This window comes from Danio aesculapii, chromosome 6, assembly GCF_903798145.1.
Source record: "Danio aesculapii chromosome 6, fDanAes4.1, whole genome shotgun sequence".
Taxonomy (NCBI): Eukaryota; Metazoa; Chordata; class Actinopteri; order Cypriniformes; family Danionidae; genus Danio; species Danio aesculapii.
This window is the reverse complement of record NC_079440.1, coordinates 29,654,049-29,677,902: the sequence shown is the minus strand read 5'-3', so window position 1 is coordinate 29,677,902 and position 23,854 is coordinate 29,654,049. Positions and strand designations below refer to the sequence as shown.

General features: G+C 34.8%; 1 protein-coding gene across 3 annotated transcripts in view; it reads left to right on the top strand.

Moving 5' to 3' along the window:
• lpp (LIM domain containing preferred translocation partner in lipoma) overlaps positions 1 to 23,854 on the top strand; it is a 402,581-nt gene that overhangs the window by 157,764 nt on the left and 220,963 nt on the right. For all 3 annotated transcript variants that reach the window (XM_056459922.1, XM_056459923.1, XM_056459924.1), the window contains exon 4: positions 20,983 to 21,089. In XM_056459922.1, coding sequence (XP_056315897.1) covers positions 20,983 to 21,089 — 107 coding nt within the window. The remainder of the gene's footprint in view (positions 1 to 20,982; positions 21,090 to 23,854) is intronic.

The window sequence follows — 23,854 nt, the reverse complement described above, 5'->3', positions numbered from 1 at the left end:
AACATGGCAATTTTATAATGAAAAGACAGTTCACCGGAAGCGCTGAGGCTGGCTGGCTGAAATTAAAAGTCTGTGTGTATATACCCCATTTTGTAGTTTGGAATTTTTTTCAACACCTCATTTGAATTCAAATATACTATCTTTTTATTCCTAAAATCTTACTTTAATGAATATAACTGTTTAAACATTAAAAACAAAAAGACCAAAATATGTTTTCTGTATTCACTGAGAAATGGTTAAAATATTTCTTTTAAAAAGAGTCTACTCATCTATGATTTAAAAACATAACAAAAATGGAAGGATAATATATTAGACAATTTTGACCCTTATTTTCAGACATTTTATTATGACTTTAAAAAATACCAGTACATTCAGATTGTCTACTGAAGCGGTCACAAATTGTGAATTTGGAGCTACTGTATATTGTTGGGTAATTATCATTATAATTATACTGTTATAGATCTTTCCTGTTTTTAGTTCCTTTTTTTTTTTATTCCTGTTACTAGTTTGTTTATATGATTGCTCATTGGTTAAATGATTATGCACACGTGTGTATTGTTTAGTTCCTCATTTAGCCAAGCATTCAAACCCTGATAGTTCCTTCCTTTGTCCCATATTGTCTCATATTGTACATGTGTGGCTTTGTGTTGATTCTTGTTGTGCGGATGATTTGTTTATATTTATGAATAAACTAACTACTGCAATTGAGATCTTTTGTTATCTTCCCTTGTCTGCTTAGTAAGTAATGGTAATTTAAGATAGACTGCAAGTGTGAAGCTGGCGCTAACAATAAAGGCTAATGAGGAATTTTAATAACAGGTTAAGATTGCTGATTAACTACCTGCATGTAGTCATGTTAGGCAGAAACCAAAACTATGTGACAGTCAGCCTCTCTGTTTGCGTTTCTCTTGAAAAACAGCTTCGCTCAATGAGAGATCATGCTATTGTGGGCAGTTCTGTTGCAGTGGTGTGTAGTGCCGTGCTTGAGTTCACCTGAGGGGCAGTGTGAATGTGACTGGGAACTGTTTATGTCCTGACAGCCTCAGTTTACCTCCTCATTAATTAGAAGGTTGAGGGAACACTCTTTGGCAGGAGTGTAGGAACCATCTGAAAGTGGGGAGTACTCATTATAAACTTTATCAGCCTGCCTTATGAATATTAATCAGGTGACATAATATTACATTCACGCAATGTGCTGATATACTTATAGTTAGGAAAATGGGGGTTGTCAAAAATTTGCATTTTTAAAAAAATGGTTGAAATTGTCACTGAGAAACTGGTAAATGTAATAGCAAGTGGCACACACATGCATGCACATGTGTTTGTTTGTTTGTTTGTTTGTTTGTTATTCATAATTGCTTGCTCAAAAGATTTGTATCGTTTTCTGTTTCTGCAATCTGGCATGCACATTTCACATTTCTTTGACTAATATAATACATTTAGAAGTCTCAGGAAAATTGGATTAAGATTATTATTATTATTATTATTATTAGTCTTTAAAGGAAGTCCTTAAATCTTGAGTCATATTTAATTGTTTAAAAAAACAACACACGATTGTATCGTGAAATACTATTAAATACTACTGAAAAGAACTGAGATATTTAAAATTTATATTTTATAATACTTTGAAGAACCACTATTATGGCTTTTTGAAAATGACCTGCCATACAGTGTGTAACACAATTCAAAGTGAATGAAAACATCTAGTTGAGAGTTAAATCTGAAAATGCACCTTGTTTAAAAATATCTATATTTTTTTAATAAAAGATTTAGCTTGAGTTGTTTAAATAATTAGTTGTTCGTCCAGATCTTTTGCATGTTCGTATCGACACAAAACAATACAAAATATGAACTACCGGATACCGGTAAAACGTGAACGTGCCTTTCCCTTCAGACACCAGTGGAGTGCAATGAGATTGATCATGACGCAAAGATTACTATCACTGAGCGATGGTCAGACATGCGGCTGTGGGGAATAAAGAGCTAAAGTTCATTTTCACAACAACATCACAGTATAGCCAACCATTTCCTGTGTTTGTTCTTGTCATTTTTCTGATGATTGATGCAATAACCTACCCTGCAGCGTCGGATTCGCCAGCTGTTTGTTATTAAAGTAAAAAAAAATCAGCAAAGACTACTAATATATGGGACTTTGTCAGTAACTGTTACACAGTTTGTATGGACCAACTTCTTCTTCCTCCAAATCCTGTGTTTCTCCTTCCTACACAATGTGAAAATGGATGCCTTTCTTCTGTAGTTTGCAAAATATGTATTTAATAATTCAATTCAATTCATCTTTATTTTATTTATTTGTATAGCGCTATTACAATGTAGATTGTGTCAAAGCAGCTTCACATAGAAGATTATAGTAAATTGAAACTGTTCAGGGTTGAAGTTCAGTTTAGTTTAGCTCAGTTCAGTGTGGTTTAGTAATCACTACTGAGAGTCCAAACATTGAAGAGCAAATCCATCGATTCGCAGCTCTACAGGCCCCAATTCATACAAGCCAGTGGCGACAGCGGCGAGGAAAAAACTTCACCAATTGGCGAAAGTGAGGAATTAAAAAAAAAAAACCTCGAGAATAGTGTGTTGTAAGTTGTTATCACTCCGCACGGCTTGAAATCACATATCTGTTATAGATCAGTGCATGTAATGCCTCTCACAGGTAAAATCTGTATGGGGCTATTCACATATCACATCCAAAACTACGTTGAAAATGTGACTCGTGCTTCTTCCTTTACAGATTTAAATGCGTTTTGCGCTCGGGATCTCCTGCTGTTTTTTGCTATGGTCACCATCAGCTGTTCCTCACACGCGCGGCGGGGTTAATTTTCAAAAAAGTTTAACTTTTACCTGGATTAACACTGAATGTGTGTCGTTGTTACTCGGGGTTAATATGCTGGTGTTTAACTGCATTGGGCTCTCACATATACTCTGACTACTTCTTGGGCATTTCTCTCTGTCTCATGCTGAATGCAGTCAACCAATCACAACGGACCAATCAGCGCAGATTAGGCTCACACAAAAAAGGGGTTTGGGAACAAATGAATTGCTGAACAAATCATTTGGGAGTTGTTGGGATAGTTAGGTAAAAATAAATTAATATTATAAGACAATAAAAGTGTTTTTTGACCTTGCATGCATATCAGCCTGTTGATGGAGACCCCCAAAACCAAAAAATTACCTTTTATAATGCATAATGGGGGCTCTTTAATGCAATTTATATAGTTGAATTTTCAGCAGTTATAATTGTTGTCTTCATTGCTACCCAAAAAAGTGTGTGTCTGGGAAAAGTCTGTGTGTCTAAATATATAAGATTATTGGCCACAAACGTCCCAAAGTTTATATATTTACTTGCATTTTAATAGTTGTCACTTTTTATTAGGCAGTTTTTATTTTGCTGTCCTATTCCTTTATTGCGTGTCAAACTTCCTAAATCTGACATCTCTTTCTATTTCTCTTAATGCAAACTGACACACATTTTTCAAATTCCAACATCTTAATTTCTTTCGGCTAATCTGCGCTTTCATTTTTCTGAATTGATTTGTGTTACGTCGATAATCTTCTGTTAAAAAAAAAAAACAGCTGACTTTTGTATTTCCTTTTGAAACACATGTAAGTTAGAGGTTTAGGAAAAATTAGGGCAAATCAAACAGCTTCAGTTTCATCTCATTTGGCTCTTCATGTCTTTTTCATGTGATGGTCTGAATTAAGTTGTCGTTTCTTTAAGATGCATGTCATGGGTTCATTTTCCATCTTTAAAACAGGGTCATTCGTCAGCCTGTCACTGAAAATGATAAGTCATATTATTGAGTACAGTTTTTTGGCATCAGAGCCAGAGATTACTGTATTAAGGCATCTGTAAAGTTCGTGACATGTCCCTTAAGTACCGCTAAGAGGATGTGCATCTAATTCGGCTACAAAATTCAACTTATGTTTCAGTTAGAAACATTTACACAGTTTCTAGGTGGTAAGTGGCTTAAAGTGCTGTTTTTACATTGTCTAGTGCTGTCTAGCCAACGATTATCATAAAGCAGGATTATCTTTTGCTGATGAAATGAACAGAAACACTTGAAAGTGTTGGAAATGCTGGCAAGACTTCCCTCCAAAACTAAAGGACTTTCCTTTCAAATCTTTCCTCCAAAGCTGCTGACAGACAACTTTCAAATTGTTCTTTTTCTTGTAATGTTTTGATCTATTGTTTTTCTTTCTTTCTTTTTTCTGCAATCAGGTGTGCATTTGTTTCTCTCTCTCTGTGTGTGTGTGTGTCTTCACATTTGGCTGGTCATCAGCTAACTGACTAGCGGTTGTTTTGTAAGAATCCTCACTTAAACTTCTCTGTGGAAACCTGACAGGAAACCCACAAAATGAGAATCTTAATGTTCCCGTGAAAACCACAGGCATACTGTAGGCTGCTTACTTTGACAAAAGGCTGCAGAAAGCTCACATACTCTGTCTTTTATGTTGATGTTCCACATTCCACCCTTGCAATGTTTTCAAAGAAATGTTCTTCTATTCTACGTTGGACTTTGCTCATACTTTTAGGAAAACGAGTGTGACCCTTTTTATATAAGGCTGTAGAGGTTGTATGTAAACTATTTTTGCTCAGAATTTGCTACACTCAAAGAAAAACTAACTGTGTGTGGCTGTATATTTTGAACAGAAATTGACAGCAGTTCGTGATTTCGTGATGTTTTCTTTTTATTTCGACTTTGAACTTTACAGATCTTGATCTCTGCTCTGGTACATTTTAATGTGGTGAATGTAACACTTCAGTTTAGCCAAGTGACTTTTATTTACATTATTATTAGTATGAAACAATATATAGTCATCACGTTAATTTTATAGCTACTAGTGAAAGGCCTATGGTGCTCTAAATTAAATATATAATTTCCAAAATCAAAATAGTATATTTTTAAAATAATACTAATAATATTGCTAATAATAATTTCAATTGAAAAAAACAACACATATACAAACGATATATAAAGTTTAAATATTTGTTTGCAATGTACTGTGTATTTGTGCTCTACAAAGTCACAGTAACTATGCAAGTTACCAGTAAACTTTTGATCTGAAGATGTTTTTAATGTAATTTCTACTTGACAAAAAATGTTAAGTTGTGTGTATACAGTTAATAACATTGTCAACATCTTCCCTATTCACAGGGATATGTGAAAACAACTGAAATGGCTGTTTGCATTTCACATCAGTAACCAGGAATTTCACTTTGTAAAGAAACCATACTGGCAGCACAGTGGCGCAGTGGGTAGCGCTCTCGCCTCACAGCAAGAAGGTCGCTGGTTTGAGCCTCAGCTGAGTCAGTTGGCATTTCTGTGTGGAGTTTGCATGTTCTCCCTGTGTTCGCGTAGGTTTCCTCCGGGTGCTCCAGTTTCCCCCACAAGTCCAAAGACATGCACTATAGGGAAATTGGGTAAGCTAAAATTGTTCATAGTGTATGTGTGTGAATGCAAGTGTATGGGTGTTTCCCAATGATGGATTGCAGCTGGAAGGGCATCCGCTAAACATATGCTGGATAAGTTGGCGGTTCAGTTTGTGCTGTAGTCTGCCATTGTTGTTTTGGTTGCACTCTCTCATGTCTGCAGATTGATCACTTACAGTACAGTAAATTACTACAGTATGTGCATATTATTACCATTTTCACAAATTTGTAGTTTACATGAAGACAAGGATAGAATCATTTTTAAAACTTGCTCTTGGAATCCACTTTTCAAAATGCTTAAGTTGTCCAGTGTTAGTTGAAAGTAATTAAAAGCCCAAAATATAATTTTTGTAAAGCACCCCCTTTGTAAATTCTGTAAACATGAAACAGACTCCAAATACAGGTACGTCTGTGTTTAGACAACTATTTGCAGTGATTATAAATTTTAATTGTTTTTATTCAGTAAGGAATTCAAAGGTAGTGTATTGCTACGGTACATGAACACAACTGCAATAACATCTGGTTTGCAAACACATTAAACATTTATTTTTAATTTTTTTATTTATTTTTTTTTTTTACAGCAGCATTGTAAATATTTATTGTAAATCTCATCTTAAACATTAGTTTAGAAATTGGATCTACAACAGAAGGTATTTGATACTGGAAGGACATTAACGTTTTTTTTGTTTGTTTGTTTTAGAAAAACAATTAATGTTGAGAGTCCGGCCTACATCATAATAACATTATAATGGCCCGTATCCTCTGAGCGGTATGGTACGGTTCGTTTCGGTACACTTTTATGGCTGTTTCCACTGTCAAAGGGTACTAAAAATCGAACTGTACCTTATCACTTTTTGGGTACCCTTTGCAAAGGGTACCAAAAGGTGGAGCGAGACACGCAGCTGAATGCTATTGGTTTACAGAGATACGTCACTCACTTGTGGACAAACAGGAGAATGAAAACAAAGGAAGCGACATTTTTTAAAACCCAGCTGAGACATTACACTGTTATAATATGTACATGTAATAACCCAAGAAGAACAAAATCTACCGTGTCCTGTTGTTGTTTACGAGCCCATCTAAAAGTGCGAGTGGTTTAATTTTTTACAGAGAGCTCGCTGTGCGTCTATATTTTAAATAATGAACTTCTTGAGCTGATGATAATGACTGACATCCCATCCTTTCAGAAATTGACACATGCGAGAGTGAAATGCGAAAAAAAAACAAAGAAGAGGCCAGAAAAACAAAGGAGCAAAGGATTCTTTCAGCAACCTAAAACATGAACAAAACTGCCATGTTTTACTATTATCACCCCGTTTGGATTATGAACTTAGGAATGACAGCATTACTGTCTAACAAAGATAACAGATACAGATGAAAGATTTGCACTGACTGGGCTATATTTCATGTTGTTTTTGAACCCAATTAAGGACTAAATGCATGCGGTGTGCAGTTTTACTGTAATTGGTAGCATATCGGAGACTGTAAGGGTCTGTATGTGTTCATATATGTTGCGTTTATTTCATATAATTGCTGACGTTGCAGTAGGTGCCTACTATCATTGATTTGCAGTTATAATCAAATCATGTTCATAGAAAGGTTAGTAATGAACATTCATACACAAGTATTTAAGTGTATAAAGTTTTGTGAGAAGTGCTTCTCATATGATATGTGAACGACCCAGACAGCTTTACTTTGACATTTCCTCGAGCGAGAATGACGTCATCTGAAACTTTGTGTCGTACACCATGCCATTGGTACCCTTTTGGCAGTGGAAACGCAAGCCTGTTAAAGGTGACCCGTACCGTACTGTACCGTACTGTATCACTCAGAGGAAGCGGGCTATAACAGGCAATCTCAGAGCAACAGCAAGCAGGGGTGATGCTATTAATTTAGGGTGGCCCAGCCCCCTTATGGGGAGATAAATAAACAAACAACCAAAGAAACAAAGAAATAAACAAACAAATACATGTTTGTCTAAGGTAAGGTTGTGCAGTATACTAAACACAGATTCACAGCTTTGTTGTGTGGAAGTGATTAAAAATAAAACGGCCATTTTTGAATATGGTTCCTTTTTCTATTTCTCCATCTGTACACTACTACTACTACTACTAATAATAATAATTTTAAACAATAAAAAAAAAACACTGTGAGTAATTTTGTGTTACTCTTTTTGATAATTCTCAAAATTAGTTTTGCCTTTGCAGAGCAGGTTTTAACATCTTAAAGTATAGCACATTACAGAACAGTAGCGTACAGTATGTTCCCTCCAAAAAACAAACAAACAAACAAACAAACAAACAAAAAAGAGTGTTGTTTTCCAACTGCACAAACATTCAAGGCCCAATGCAAATTCCGAGCAAATCTGTGACTGTGTACCCAGTAGAATTTGGCACCCGTTTGGGTTGCATGTCCTTGTGTGTCCTCGCATGAACCAGCAGTCCCTCTCTTTATCTGCCATGTGACCCGCCTGCCTTAAATTACGTAGTGAATTCCGTCCTCTTGGTACAAACCCTCATCTTCATCCAGCCTACATTCCTCTTTTATTTCCAACCAATGGACTGCACTGCTCTCTGCTGATCTCTTCTGCAGTTTTGGCCTGATGTTTTGGGACTTTTCTGTCTCTCATTACCGTCTTTTGCTTTTGTATATAGCCCTGGTGCCCCATAGTTCTCTACGGGAACATGTTTTTTGGATCTGCAGATTTACAAGATCACTCCTTGCTTGTAAATTAAAACTGCACAACACTGAGAGTTTCTATTTGCTTCTCGAAAGCGAAATTATTCTGATTTACTGCCCTGCTAGTTTTCTTTTAGGATTCGCTAGTTCGCTAGGTCTTTTATTATTAAAGATAACACCACTGGGATTGTAGATTGGAGGCCTTGACCTTTTCATTGTACTTTAAAAGAACAATAGTTTAATCCTCCTTTTTATGTCTCTAAATTTTAAAACTCTATTTTTCTGTCCCTCTCGAATTCCTCTCAGATCTCCGCAAACCAGTATTGCGGCTCCTCTATGCCTCGAGAAGGACATCTCCAAAAACCGCAAGCCCAGAGTGGCGTTTCCAACCAAATGAGGCCGTAAATCAGTCTGTTGTATATTATAGCTAATTAAGAGCTGGACTAAACCTCAGAGCTGCAGCGGATGCTAGAGAGAATACGCAAGGATAATTACAGATAAAATAATGCTTTTAGGACGTCTCCCCTGCTGAAGAACATTTTGAAAGCTTCTCCACAAAGATAAACCATTGCAAATGTCACAACGGTAATTATAACACTTTATTCTTATAGGCCTGTAAAGAACTATAGATTTATGTGACACCTCCCTCCAACCCCTTTTTTTAGTCAAAAACCAACCTTTTTGATTTCATATATATATGTGTGTGTGTGTGTGTGTGTGTGTGTGTAGTCGAAGTATAGTTATAGTTAGACCTCCTTTGTTTTCCTTTCTCTTATTTATATATTTCCCAAATGATGTTTAACAGAGCAAGGAAATTTTCACAGTATGTCTGATTTTTTTTTCTTCTGGAGAAAGTCTTAATTGTTTTATTTCAGCTAAAATAAAAGCAGTTTAAAAAAAAAAAACATTTTAAGGTTAAAATTATTTGGCCAGACAGCCAGCTCTAGGAAGGGCTCTGGTTGTTCCAAACATCCTCCATTTAAGGATTATGGAGGCCACTGTGGCGAGACGGTGGCGCAGTGGGTAGCATGTTCACCTCACAGCAAGAAGTTCGCTGGTTCGAGCCTCGGCTGGGTCAGTTGGCATTTCTGTGTGGAGTTTGCATGTTCTCCCCATGTTTGTGTGGGTTTCCTTCGGGTGCTCCGTTTTCCCCCACAAGTCCAAAGACATGTGGTGCAGGTGAATTGGGTATGCTAAAATTGACTGAGTGTATGTGTGTATGGATGTTTCCCAGTGATGGGAAAGGGCATCCGCTGCGTAAAACATATGCTGGATAAGTTGGCGGTTCATTCTGCTGTGGCGACCCCAGATTAATAAAGAAACTAAGCCGACAAGAAAATGAATGAATGAAAGGAGGCCACTGTGCTCTTAGGACCACTGTGCTTTTTAAGTGCATCCGAATTTTTTTGTGACCCTGGCTAGATCTGTGCCTTGCCACAATTCTGTTTCTGAGCTCTTCTGGCAGTTCCTTTGACCTCATGATTCTCATTTGCTCTGACATGCATTGTGAGCTGTAAGGTCTAACATAGACACCTGTGTGACTTTCCTAATCAAGTCCAATCAGTATAATTAAATACAGCTGGACTCATATGATGCTGTAGAACCATCTCAAGGATGATCAGAAGAAATGGACAGCACCTGAGATAAATATAGGAGTATCACATAGTCTGAATACTTAGGATCATGTGATATTTCAGTTTTTCTTTCTTAATAAATTTCTTAATAAATGTGTTTTTCTGTCAGTATGGGGTGATGTGTGTACATTAATGAGGGAAAAATAACCTTGAAATGATTTTAGCAAATGGCTGCAATATTACCAAGAGTGAAAAATTTAAGGGGGTCTGAATACTTTCTGTATCTACTGTATACACATAGTACGTACATACATATGTAGAAAAAAAACATTCGTTGAAGCAGTTTATTCATATTCTATTTTAAAACGGGTTGGTAATTTCCTCTTTAATAACAAGTCTTGTGATATTCTTAGAAGTTTGCTGAGGCCCCCTGGTCGGCTCCAACTTACACACAGTTTATAATTTGTGGATCGTCAACAAGCAATTTTTTTCTCCTTCATTTTATTTGTGGTTTGATTTGTGTAAGTATATTGGTTTAGGGTAGCGAATGGAGCTGTGTGCACACTTTTTAACACTTCCCAGATGAGTTTCATGCCAGTGAAAGGACTGAACTGGAGGAGCTCGCTGCCAGATGCACACAGCCATTCATTTTGTTTACTGCGGTGTGTTTAAATGCCGGTGCGAAGATGCTTCTGCTTGAACTTCTGCTGTAAATCAAATTCATTGGGGAATTTGGAGCGCAGACAAAAATGTCAATGCATCTAAATATGCACCAAATAAACATGCAACGTGCTTCGCAGATTACAAAAGTGACATTCCATGGAAAGCTCTTCCGGGTTTATGAGTGAAGCTGTCAGTGCGGAGATTTTCATCCCATAAACAGGATGAGAATAGATGGCCCTTTGAAACGATATCTTTGTCAGAAGCTTGTGTGCCAGTATCAATGCCAGATGGACAGAGGTTGAGCGGAGTTCAAACAGAGATTTGTATGTTGCGAAATTAAGTTTCTCTTGTCCACTTTCAGCCTCTAATAACTTCTGTGCATTTACATGAATACAAAGAAGCCTGCTGAATTTGCGGAACGACAAGATTATACTCATCATTATGCTCTGGATTATATATTGTTACAGCATTTTTTTCTAGTTCTCAGACTTCTCAAATAAAAACCCAGACAAATCAGAGTTTCTTCTAAAAGGGCGAAATTGGACTTAAAAAAAAAGACAGGAGGGGAATTTCTATATTTTTATTACATATTTAATTCACCCCCCACCCCCAAAAAAATATATAATTCTATTACTTTTAAAGTTCTCTTTCTACAGAATGTTTTTCCAAAAGTTTGATGTCTGGATAAGACCTTACTCGGGCAAGATCCAACCTGGACATACAAGTGGAACATAGTAGTTTTACAACATAATCTATTATTCAAGCAAAAATGCATCGAAATGATTAGAAAATAGCAATAATTGTAGCTCAAAAATCATCTGCGGTCAAAAGCAGTGACCTCAAAATGTTGGAAATTGTAGGCTGTTTTCTCATTTTTAGCTCCACTGTAGAATAATGATTTTAATGACCCTATTTTTTGTCTTAAAGGATCAATAAATGAGAAAAAATTTACTATTGAGAGGAGGAAAACAATAAGCTTAAGGTATTTAATTACCAAAAATGGGCTCAAAAGAAGTATTGGGAAATACCCCTACATTTATTTACCAAAAAAGTGCCACAAAAGAACTGCTGTGTCTACATTATTGCCATATATTAATATTTCATTGTTTCTCTCTTTTATTTAATTAGCAGCCATTCTCCTGCACATTCCTCAATAAGCTATAATGGTATTAGATAATAAGATAAAGTATCTTCATTCATTCATTCATTCATTTTCTTTTTGGCATAGTCCCTTTATTAATCTGGGGTCGCCACAGCGGAATGAACCGCCAACTTATCCAGCATATGTTTTACGCAGCAGATGCCCTTCCAGCTGCAACCCAGTACTGGGAAAGATAAAGCATCTTCTATTACCACAAATAAAATAATTGAAACATGGAGCGCACCTAAATATTTGACATTACTCAGTGCTTACAGTACTGTATATACCCTCACAAAATCTCTGTCAATACAATATCAGTACATTGAAAAAGGCAAAAGATTTCATGTTTTCCTAATCCAGACATCACTTTTTTGCAATTACTGTAATTATCAAAGTGTTTGTTTGTTTGTTTGTTTGTTTGTTTGTTTGTTTGTTTGTTTGTTTGTTTGTTTGTTTGTTTAGAATAAAGAACATCTTTGTGCATGAATAAAATAATATTGTAAATACTCTGCCATGTGCCACTCTTTTCAGAAAAGGGATTAAAAATATGATGCAAGCCTTTTTTTATATAAAGCAAGCATTTACTGTGAACGCAAACACATACATCTGCATGAGCACATGACTGGATAGAAATAAAAACCTCTTTTTATGGGTCACATCTGAGAAATGCACACATAATCGTCCCGTTACAGGAAGTGTATTTCATCTGTGCTCTTATGCTCCACTGGTTACATCTACAGCCTGTTTTTTTTCTTTCTCTCTTTCCTTTTTTTTTCAAACCCAAACCCTTAACAACATTCATGTTCCTGATTACCAATTATACCTCTCATGGTCCTTTCAAATAACTTTAATTACTTATTAGAATTCGGCTCTCACAAAGCCGGTACTTGAGTGTAATTGCTCAATAAAGAGTTGAGTGGAAATGTGTGGTAATAAGTAGGTGTTCCTGCTGCTTGTCTCATTAGCGAGTAAGCACTGCCTTCGCTTCCCGCTCTGCATAAATGGAGCCTCTCTCATTCATGGCACAGGGGCCCCCTGGTCTCTTCGTAGCCCAACGGCGTCCAGATAACACGTCCCAAACTTGCTGACCTCACACCGCAAACACCTCGTATGTAAAATGTCAGTACTTGTTTTTGTAAGACTTCATTTGTCACGTGGCAGAGGCCAGCTTAGCTTTAGCTGTGAGCGACCGAAACCTCAGATTTGTCAGGCACATAGGTTGTCTGTTGTGTTGCTTAACATGATTGTGGTTTGCTGTTTTGTACTTTAGGCTTAACAACAGGGTCTAAACACTGTTTAAAAGCTTGAGCCACACTCTCAAAAACTCTCAAATATGCGGTGTTGTTACAACCCATTGATTATTAATTATTGGATTGATGACCTTTGTTATGACACAACCGTATACTGGCAGGAAGCTACAGAGGGCAGTGGAATCAAGATTTGGAACTCGAACTTGGGACATCAGCAGCAAAGTTGCACTATATGTTGCACACTAGGTGTCGAGGTTAACATTTCAACCATATTTTAAGTCAAATGGGGACAAACCCAGCTGTTGAGATTTTTTGGTAACACTTGTAGGGGTGTTCATAAGGCATTACACATTTCATAATTATGAAAGAGATTTTATTTGTGCCTATGACAACTGTCATAAAGAGTAATTCCCTCAGTTATGTCATTCTAAATGCAAATATTGTTTAGGTTGTCTTTGTTATGACAACTTGATATTACCAAATACATTATAACCTGCCTTTGTTATGACAACTTGTTATTAACAAGATAGCATCAGTTGTCATAAACCTGTAATAAACATGATTGTCAGCAGGCAATTATGACTATCTTTCATTTTATAACATTTTCATTACTATTTTTTCTTGACTTCAGCTATAGTGGTACAAATTGAATTTGTCATTAAAATGTCATTAAACATTAAATATTACAATGACAAATTCAGCTTCTTCCACAGTATTTGTTTGTCAGACTTCTTGAACAGATAGTTCACCCAAAAATAAAAGCGTATCACTATTTACTGAGCCTCAATTGATTTCATACCTTCATTCATTAGTTTTCTTTCAGCTTAGTCTCTTATTTATCCGGGGTCACCACAGCGGAATGAACTGTCAACTATTCCAGCATATGTTTTATGCAGCTGATGCCCTTCCAGCTGCAAATTAGTATTGGGAAATACCCATACATTCTCTTTTTCTCGCACGTACTCAAACACTACAGCCTATTTAGTTTCTCCAATTCTCCTATACTGCATGTCTTTGGACTGTGGGGTCAACCGAAGCACCTGGAGGAAACCCACGCCAACATGCAAACTCCACATGCCGACTGGCCCAGCAACCCTCTTGCTGTGAGATGACAGTGCTAACCACCGTGCCACCTACAAACTTTTATGAGTTTCTTTAGTGTGAGAAACACAAAAGAAAGTATCATAAAGAAAGCTAAAAACCTGTAACAATTGGAATCCTTTGTAGAGAAAACAACTAACATGGAATTCAATAGTTCTCCAGCGTTCTTCAAAGTATCTTCTTTTGCATTCTGCTGAACAAAAAGAAACTCAGACAGATTGGGAACAAGTGAATAGTGACTAAATAATGACCAAATTTTTAGCTTTGGGTGAACTATAACTTTAATGCCAGTTAAGAATTCAGAAAATCTTCATATTCATGAATTGTGTTATGTTATGATTACAAAGGTGTAATGACAGACTTATGAACATCCCTTCAACTAAAGTGTAATTTTATTCATTTATTTTTTTTCTGCCAAACATGTAGACCAACAAGTTTGTCCTTTCAGTGACCCTACTTTGGTTTAAAACAATGCTTTTAAACATTCTCTTGAGTGGTGCTCTCCAACTCCAGTCCTGGGGACCCCCCGCCATGCACATTTGTATGTCTTTTTTATTTGAGACAGAAGGATCAGTTGATGGATCTCTCTGCTAATGAGCTGATGATCTGAATCAGGTGTGTTAAGGAAGGATAAAATGTGCAGGGCAGGGGGTCCCCGGGACTGGAGTTCACAGGCACTGCTTTAATCTTCATGTGAGGTTTATCATTCACACTTATTGCCAGCATTTTTCAAGATGTTTTTTTGATGTTCATGCCTGAGCAATGTTAACTGGTGATGAATGAATGATCAAAATGATGTTAGATGGTATTTAATGAAAACCGAAACACCCTGGTACACAAGGTGGTGCTGTGAAACTTTATGCTTTCGACACTCACTTGTTGCACATAAAGGCTGGTTTATACTTCTGAGTTCATGCGGATGGTCTGGCACAGCTTTCACAAAGTTGCAGACCCTTTGCCATGGCTGACACTGACACGCACCTCTCAAAACATTTAACGCTCCATGGGTTACATCGATCTCTCAATGCAGAGGTATAGTTCAGCCTTAAGAAGTTGTCACGCTGACATTTTATCCTTGTTTATTTATCGCAAAGATTATACTTATATGTAACCTCTCATATTTACACTTGTATTTAACCTCTCTTATTTACACTTTTATTTAACCTCCTTCACTACAACACGCAAACACCTTATGAGAACTCGAACTTTTGTGTGAAAAAGTTACAATCGGTCAAATAAAATCAAGTAAAATGAAACTCACCATCTATTTAATCTTCTACTTGATCAGCAATTTCTGTGTGCTTAGCTAGATCATTTAGTGCAAGAGTTTCTATCAAGTCGGGTTTAATGTAACTTTAGAAGCTTATGGCATGTCTCATTGGTGGCCTGCTTTTAAAACAAAAAAAATCAAGGTGTATTGTTTTTTAAATGACGCTTTCATACCTGCTGTTTGATTGTCAATTTGCACACTCACATCTGTACCCTTTGTTTAGTCACGAGGTGTTAAATGTTGGCAATAATCACGCTCAATAACTGTTCCTGTATGCACGGGCCTTTAGAGCAGAGGTGTCAAAACTTATTTTGACTGAGGGCCACTTCAGCATTATGGCTGCCCTCAAAGGGCCAGTAAAAACCGCACTACTGTATAAATGTTACTTGTTCCTAACATATTGTTAAATGATTGTCACTTTATTTCATTATAAGATTAAAGTAACAGATAAATCCATGTATTTGCATAAATGTAAAGTAGAATAAAACATCCATTCTTTTATCCAGTTAAGAAACCCCCATTACCCCATCAAAGTAAACAACAAAGACAAATATCCTCAAGTCATTACCTTCATCCAAAAAGCTGTCACATTTGAGAGGAGCAGAACTATGGAAAGAAAGAATAATTTTGAACTGGGTTGCAAAATAAAGATGCATTATGGTAGATGTACACTACCTGACAAAAGTCTTGTCACCTGTCCAAGTTTTAGGAACAACACATGATAACTTCTAGTTGATCATTGGGTATCAGAAGTGGCTTATATGAAAGGTAAAGGCCTCTAGATTACGCTTATTTTACCAAAATAAAACATGATCATGCCTTGATTTTTAATTATTTAATTAGGACAGTAAGGTTTGACTTTGCTTCGACAAAAGTCTTGTCATTTAACAGAAATAGTGTACAGTATAAACTATAAAGTCATGGTGCAGTGAAAAAAGAATTAATATTGTGTATGACTCCCATGAGCTTGGACGACTGCATCCATACATCTCTGCAATGACTCAGATATCTTATTAATAAAGTCATCTGGAACGGCAAAGAAAACGTTCTTACAGGGCTCACGGAATTCATCAAGATTCTTTGGATTCATCTTCAGTGCCTCCTCCTTCATCTTACCCCTCAATAATGTTCATGTCTGGTGACTGGGCTGGCCAATCCTGGAGCACCATGACCTCCTTTGCTTTCAGGAACTTTGATGTAGAGGCTGAAGTATCAGAAGGAGCGCTATCCTTGATACCTCGGGCTGTTGATGTTGCCATCCACTCTGCAGATCTCTCGCACACCCCCTTACTAAATGTAACTCCAAACCAGGATTTTTCCTTCACCAAACTTGACTGATATCTATAAGAATCTTGGGTCCATACGGGTTCTAATTGGTCTTCTGCAGTATTTGTGATTATTAGGATACAGTTCAACAGATGATTTATTGGAGAAATCTACTTTCTGCCACTTCTCCAAATGATCAACTAGAAATCAAGTTATTATTTGTTGCTCTTACAACTGGGATCGACAAGGCTTTTGTCAAGTAGTGTAGTTCATAGTCAACCTACAATGCTGGGTTCACACCAAAAGCAAAGCACATGTCACTAGCTCTACATTACTCGCAGGATGCATTTTGCATTGCACAAATTTTCAGTTTGAGTTAAGTTGAATAACTTGATCTTGTGCAAAAGACATGACTGAAGTGAAGTCTGCACATTCACAGCGAACGCCTCCTTAATTCAACATCACTCTTACTGCCCAGTTTAAATGTACTTTGTATGTAATCTACTCACATGAATACTTAAATTTGCATTTAGTGTGAATTGTATGCTCTTTGGCTACAGGTCTTGAGTTTGACATTTGCTTTAGAGTGTACTTTTCCATACAGTTTGAGCCTACATGACAGATGGCTTCCTAATGATTTTGATACACTTTAAGTGAAAATAGAGAACAAAATGGTGCGATGCCATCATTTTGAAATGACTTGCAAGAGCAGTCATTCTGGAAAGGTTTGCTTCAGCTGGTAAACACCTTCAAATGATCATTATAGAGGTCTGGATTCTCGCTCTCTCAGTCACATTTCATTTGGAGCAGGATTAACTTTCTGTATAAAAGACTGAAGCAATTGGTTACTCTTGCGAATCTGATAATAATCAGACACTCACAAAACCCTTTATGGTTGGAGTTGATGTATTGATGTGGCATGAATGTTTTAAATAGCTTTTAAAAATGTATTTGATCATATCTATGTTTCTTTATAACCTATAATATAATCTTCAGTGTCACAGGATACTTCAGAAATCTCTCTATTATGTTGATTTGGGTGTCTCTAATATCTAATATTTTCCAAAATCTCAAACAGCTGTGCTACTGCTGTATATCCTGGCAAATTAGTGGCTGAATTAATTGTTTTTATAACATTTGTTTGTTCGCTTGTTTGTTTGTTTGTTTGTTTGTTTGTTTTTGTTTTCATACAGTCTTTTCATACACACTGAGAGTTATAAGTTATGGACTTTTTTTCTCCCCAAAAATCTTAAATGACTCAAATTATGCAAAAAAAAAAAAATAAAAAATAAATAAATAAATAAATAAATTATATATATATATATATATATATATATATATATATATATATATATATATATATATATATATATATATATATATATATATATATATGTGTGTATATATGGTGCAATGCCATATACAATATATATATATATATATATATATATATATATATATATATATATATATATATATATATATATATATATATATTTTTTTTTTTTTTTTGCCACCAATAAAAAATAGTACAGTTAATTCTCTTCCTATGACAATATAACAGCTACTCTTCTGTCTTTGTGTATTTTCTTTGTCATTTTAGTTAAAAAGCGAGTTAACTTCCTCTTTCGGTATGCTGTGTAGCTACTGCCCCACACCTCCCTCTTTTGGTCTCTTTTGCCCTGTTCTTCTAAACCTCCTTAATAAATCATGCCATCTTTGAAACATTTACATCTCTCATGTTGCCCTGAATCGAGAAATCCAGACATCATTGGATGTCAGAGAGACATAAGATATTAAGGAACTTAAGATATTAATTTTGTGTCAACTTGCAACTTACAAGTGACTTTAGGATGTAAGCTAGACTAGGAAAAAAAGTACAGATATCGCAGGAGGAGGGGAAAGGAGGTTGATGGATGCTTTCACTTTTTTCTTTTTTTTTTCTTTCTTTTTTTTTTTTTCATTTTGCCTATGAGTTTTCACAGGGGTCACAAGGTTATTACATAAACGGTTCGCGTAAAGTGCTCTTGTGCCTTTGGGGAATGTTTGATGCCATGTTCACAGCAGTTTTACATTGTATAAAAACTAGGCATTTCTTTCTGACATGCTATGTCTTGCCTTCACATTTGAGGATTTTATACCATAGTTAATTAATTTGTCCAGTAGGCTTGGAAAAAAAACATTTCTGACATCAGTTTGATCTAAGAGAAAGAAAACAAATAGAAACTAGAGCAAGATTTCAAAAAAAAAATCTATATTAAAAACAAGATTAAAAACTCTAAAAACTAATGATGCAGTAAATTCCTATTTCCTCCCTTAAAAGGTTGTAATTTGGAAAGCTCATGTCTGGATTGGTACTTAGCTGGTCAGATGATTCAGTCCTAAATTGGACGCCGAGCTCAGCCAAATCAGAATATAATTTAGCGAGCAGATCGTGATCTTGCCTGAAACATGCAGTGGAACCCAATCCCTGGATTAGCTGTGGACTTTACAACTCTGCGATTGGCTTGTTGCCACACACTTGGCTGGACAAATGTCCCATCTCACTTGTTTTGAGCACAGTACATAGATTTTCAATCTGTACAAACACCTGCTTACTACAGCTTAGACCATCTTAGTTAACCAAATGTTTGTTGTTAAATGTATTAATGGATCAGGGAAAATATGGTAGTTGCGCATAAGCCTGCCTTCCTTTCAATTACTGCAGACGCACATTTTAAGTACTTAAAAAGAACAACTTTTGACATGAACGGTGGAATATATTTAACAAAAAATTTGTGAGGTATGTACTTACATATGCTGAGCACTGTGTGAGTGTATATGTGTATATATATATATATATATATATATATATATATATATATATATATATATATATATATATATATATATATATATATATATATATATATATATATAATAAGTACACCCCCCACAGATTTTTAATAGGAAGCTATAAAATGTTATATTTGTGCATATACATAAGATTAGTCAGTACTGAAGCCAATTCTGGAGCTTATCTAACAAAATAACTTATGATAATGGTCTAAAAACGAGTACACCCAAATTTATATGTTATAGAAAAATATCAAAAATCAAGAGGAGCAAAAAATGTAGTTGAAATTTTGATTTTGTTGGTTGTAATTTTTTTGCAATATCTTGCTTGAATTTAATTGTATTATCTTTCAATTTCTAAGTATGTTTGGTGACTAAAATATTATTTCAATAAATATATATGTTTAATAAATCTGTTTTGATTAAATGCAGCAAAATACATTGCCTATATTCACTGAGAAATAGATAAAATATTCATTTTCAAAATTAGTTGAACTCAATTTTCAAAATTAGTTGAACTCAATTATGCTGAGCACTGTATATGTATTTACATATATTTGCCAAATGATTGGGAAATCATTGATGAATGATTTTTTTTTTTTTTTTTTTTTTTTTGAAAGAAAGTCTCATTCTCTTTTTTTAAGCAAAACTTTAAGTCAATATTATTTCAATCTTTTAAAATACTTTTTTGGGGGATTAGCAACAGGACAAACTGTTGTCCTTGCCTAGTACACCCAATTAGCTTTGTTGAGCCTTTAAATTTCACTTTAGGCATAATACTAGTATCTTGCTTAATGACTGGTTAAATATGATCTATTATCATCATGGCAAAGACAAAATAATGACATTTTTAGAGAAACTACAGTATTTAAAGTGTTTACAGTGTTTACAAAAAGGGTTGAAAAATATTTTTCTCCATCAAACAGCACTTGGGAAATATTTTAAAAAGAATTCAAATTTCATAGGAAGGCTATTAATTTTGTCTTCAACTATATACTGTTGAAGTCAGAATTATTAGCCCCCATTTTAGTTTTTTTTTTCCTTTTTAAATATTTCCCAAATGATGTTTAACAGAGCAAGGAAATTTTCACAGTATGTCTGAAAATATTTTTTCTTCTGGAGAAATTTTTATTTATTTTATTTCGGCTTGAAGAAAAGCAGGTTTAATTTTTTAAAAATCCATTTTAAGGTCAAAATTATTAGCCCCTTTAAGCTTTTTTATTTAATTTTTTTTCGATAGTCTACGGAACAAACCATCGTTATACAATAACTTGCCTAATTACCCTAACCTGCCTGGTTAACCTAATTAACCCAGTTAAGCCTTTAAATGTCACTTTAAGCTGTATAGAAGTGTCTTGAAAAATATCTAGTCAAACATTATTTACTGTCATCATGGCAAAGATAAAAGAAATAATTAGAAATGAGTTATTAAAACTATTATGGTTAGAAATGTGTTGAAAAAATCTTCTCTCAGTTAAATAGAAATTGGGGGAAAAAAAATAAACGGGGACAAAAATTCAGGGGGGTTAATAATTCTGACTTCAACTGTATATACGATCATGTTGTGTAAAAATATTAGATCTTGCAAGCTTTATTCACTGTTCTTTCTGACCTAAGGGGTGTCAGATTGATAACAGTTTGATCTGTCAGATTCGATATACGTTTTCCACCCACTCTGACCTGCTGAGAATTGATTTATCCCAGAGGAAGAGAGTTTATCATATTGACTGATGTATTTTTATTTTTGTATTATTTAACAGGTGACTATCCTCCACCTCCTCCACCTGTGGTTGACCCCAGTGGGCTGCCGTCCCCTTCCAGCTTCCCACCTCCTCCACCCATGGATGAAACCTCTCTTGGCTTTCAGGTGAGATTTGATAACCAGGCCATCGATCTAATTGTACAGTACATCCAAAATGGCAAGTGACCTACAATAGGGTTCAAAAGTCCACTTTGTCAAAGGTTTTTTTTTTTAAAAAGCATAAAGCATATTATTTTACCAGAATGATTGGAAATTTGCATTTAAAATACTTTCTCTGTAACAGTATTTAGTATTTGATATGTATTTAATGATCTTAATTTGGAATGCCCCCCTTTTGCTTTAATTACATCATGCACTTGAGCTGGCATGAACTGCGCAAGCTTTTGCAAAAACAAACATGATTTGTAAGCGTTCCAAATCATCCGCTTCAGTGGAAGCAAACAAATATGACCTTTTGTACAAAGTTGCTTGTTTCATTAGTGACCTGAAATAGCACAGAATCTTCAATGTATTGGTTTTTGTTGCATACTCCAAGAACACTACACACTATATTTGTACTTTATTCGTATTCAAAATAATTCTAATGAGAATTGTGGTGAATTTTGCTTAAATAATACAAATACTGAAAAATCTAAAATGTTATATATTACATTATAGGTCTCTATAGTTTTAGCTTGTGTGTGTGTGCGTATGTGTGTGTTGTTTTGATTTGTATGTTGTGCTTTGATTTATTTTGTGTTCGTTAGTATAGTTTAGTTTTCAGTAGTAATAAACAAATATATATATATATATATATATATATATATATATATATATATATATATATATATATATATATATATATATATATATATATATATATATATATATATATATATATATATTTATTTATTTATATATATATATTTACTTATTTATTTAAATTCTTGATTGCTTTATTGTGGGCCCTACCATAAATTAAGGACACTTGCATCAAAAGTTAGCTAGAGCAAGTTCCATATCCCATCCATGAATGTTATTTGATTAGTCACCTGAGTAGTGCAGAATCTTTTTATTGTGCATTTTATTTATTTTATACTTTTTTTTTTGCTTTGTTTTGTATAATATTGTTTTGTTTTGCATTGTATTTTTTTGTGTTGATATTTATTCATTAGGATTAACCCCTTGGGATGTACCATCTCATTTTCAAGGGGGTCCCACAATAAATCACAATCACATAATAATAACACAAGAAGACAAAACCAAAACATAAAGTGCATAACATCAAAAAAAAAAACATTAAGAAAAGGAGAAGTAGTATACCTGCATACACATGCATAGAACAAAAAGATGTACAGATCAGTGAATCAAATCACCACATAAACAACAGCATCCCCAGAAAAAGCAATTACTGTTCCAGACTATTAGACCCTTAAACATGAAATCTGTTTTACCAATGGATTTTTTAAAACGAGAAACAAAAAAAAAGTCTGAACAGAATGTCTTGATAATTTAAGGAAAAAAATACAAAATATTGATGTAAATAATAAGGATACTTTAAATGAAACATTTAAATATAAGTTAAAGCCAGTGAATATGTCATTTTGTGTGTAAAGATGGCCACTGCAGTAGATCATACATTATACAATGATGTTTATAAAAGAACAACCCAGGACAAATCTGCAAAGTCTATCATATTTAGAGGAGCACAATGTAATTTTGAAGCAGTCTGATAAACAATATCCCAATAATTAAAAGTTGGAAATATAAGTTGAAGAGCAAGTTTATTGTGAACACTAAATGAAAAACAATGTCTAGAGTTTAGACCGATGTAAGGGACTAATTCCAAGGTTGATTTTATTCACAATCTGATTACAGTATGTTATTTAAAGGAACGTTCAGAATCAAGCCAGGTATTTAATCATGCTTATTTTGTGTTTGTTAGTGTGTTTAAGAGCACACAATTAACTCTTTACTATCATAGCTGCTCATAAGCTTGCATATTTCTACCATATAAGTTGTTTATTACTAATAGTAAAGCACATAATAGTGCTACTTTCCATACATTAGCTTATTATTGTGTGAATATGCAAAAATTAGGGGTTTATTGCGGTAAAGGTCTTTCAGTGTGATATATCCAAGTTTATTTATTTATTTATTTATTTATTCATTCATTCATTCATTCATTCATTCATTCATTCATTCGTTTGCTTATTTATTCATTCATTCATTCATTCGTTCGTTCGTTTATTTATTTATTTATTTATTTATTTATTTATTTATTTATTCATTCATTCATTCATTCATTCATTCGTTTATTTAATTATTTTATTTATTTATTTACATTTACATTTACATTTAGTCATTTAGCAGACACTTTTATCCAAAGCGACTTACAAATGAGGACAAGGAAGCAATTTACACAACTATAAGAGCAGCAGTGAACAAGCGCTATAGACAAGTTTCAGGCGTGTAAAAGTCTAAGAAGCAAAACATTAGTAGAAATTTTTTTTTTTTTTTTTTTTTTTTTTTTTTTTTTTTTTTTTTTTTAGAGAGAGAGAGAGAGAGAAAGAGGGCTCAGTTAGTGGTATAGCCAGAGAGGCAATTGCAGATTAGGAGGAAAAGTGGAGACTAAACAGTTGCGTTTTTAGTCGTTTCTTGAAGACAGCAAGTGACTCGGCTGTTCTGATGTAGTTAGGGAGTTCATTCCACCAACTGGGCAGATTGAATGTGAGAGTTCGGGAAAGTGATTTCTTCCCTCTTTGGGATGGAACAACGAGGCGACGTTCATTCACAGAACGCAAGTTTCTGGAGGGCACATATATCTGCAGAAGTGAGAGCAGATACGAAGGAGCACAGCTAGAGGTCACTTTGTAAGCAAACATCAGAGC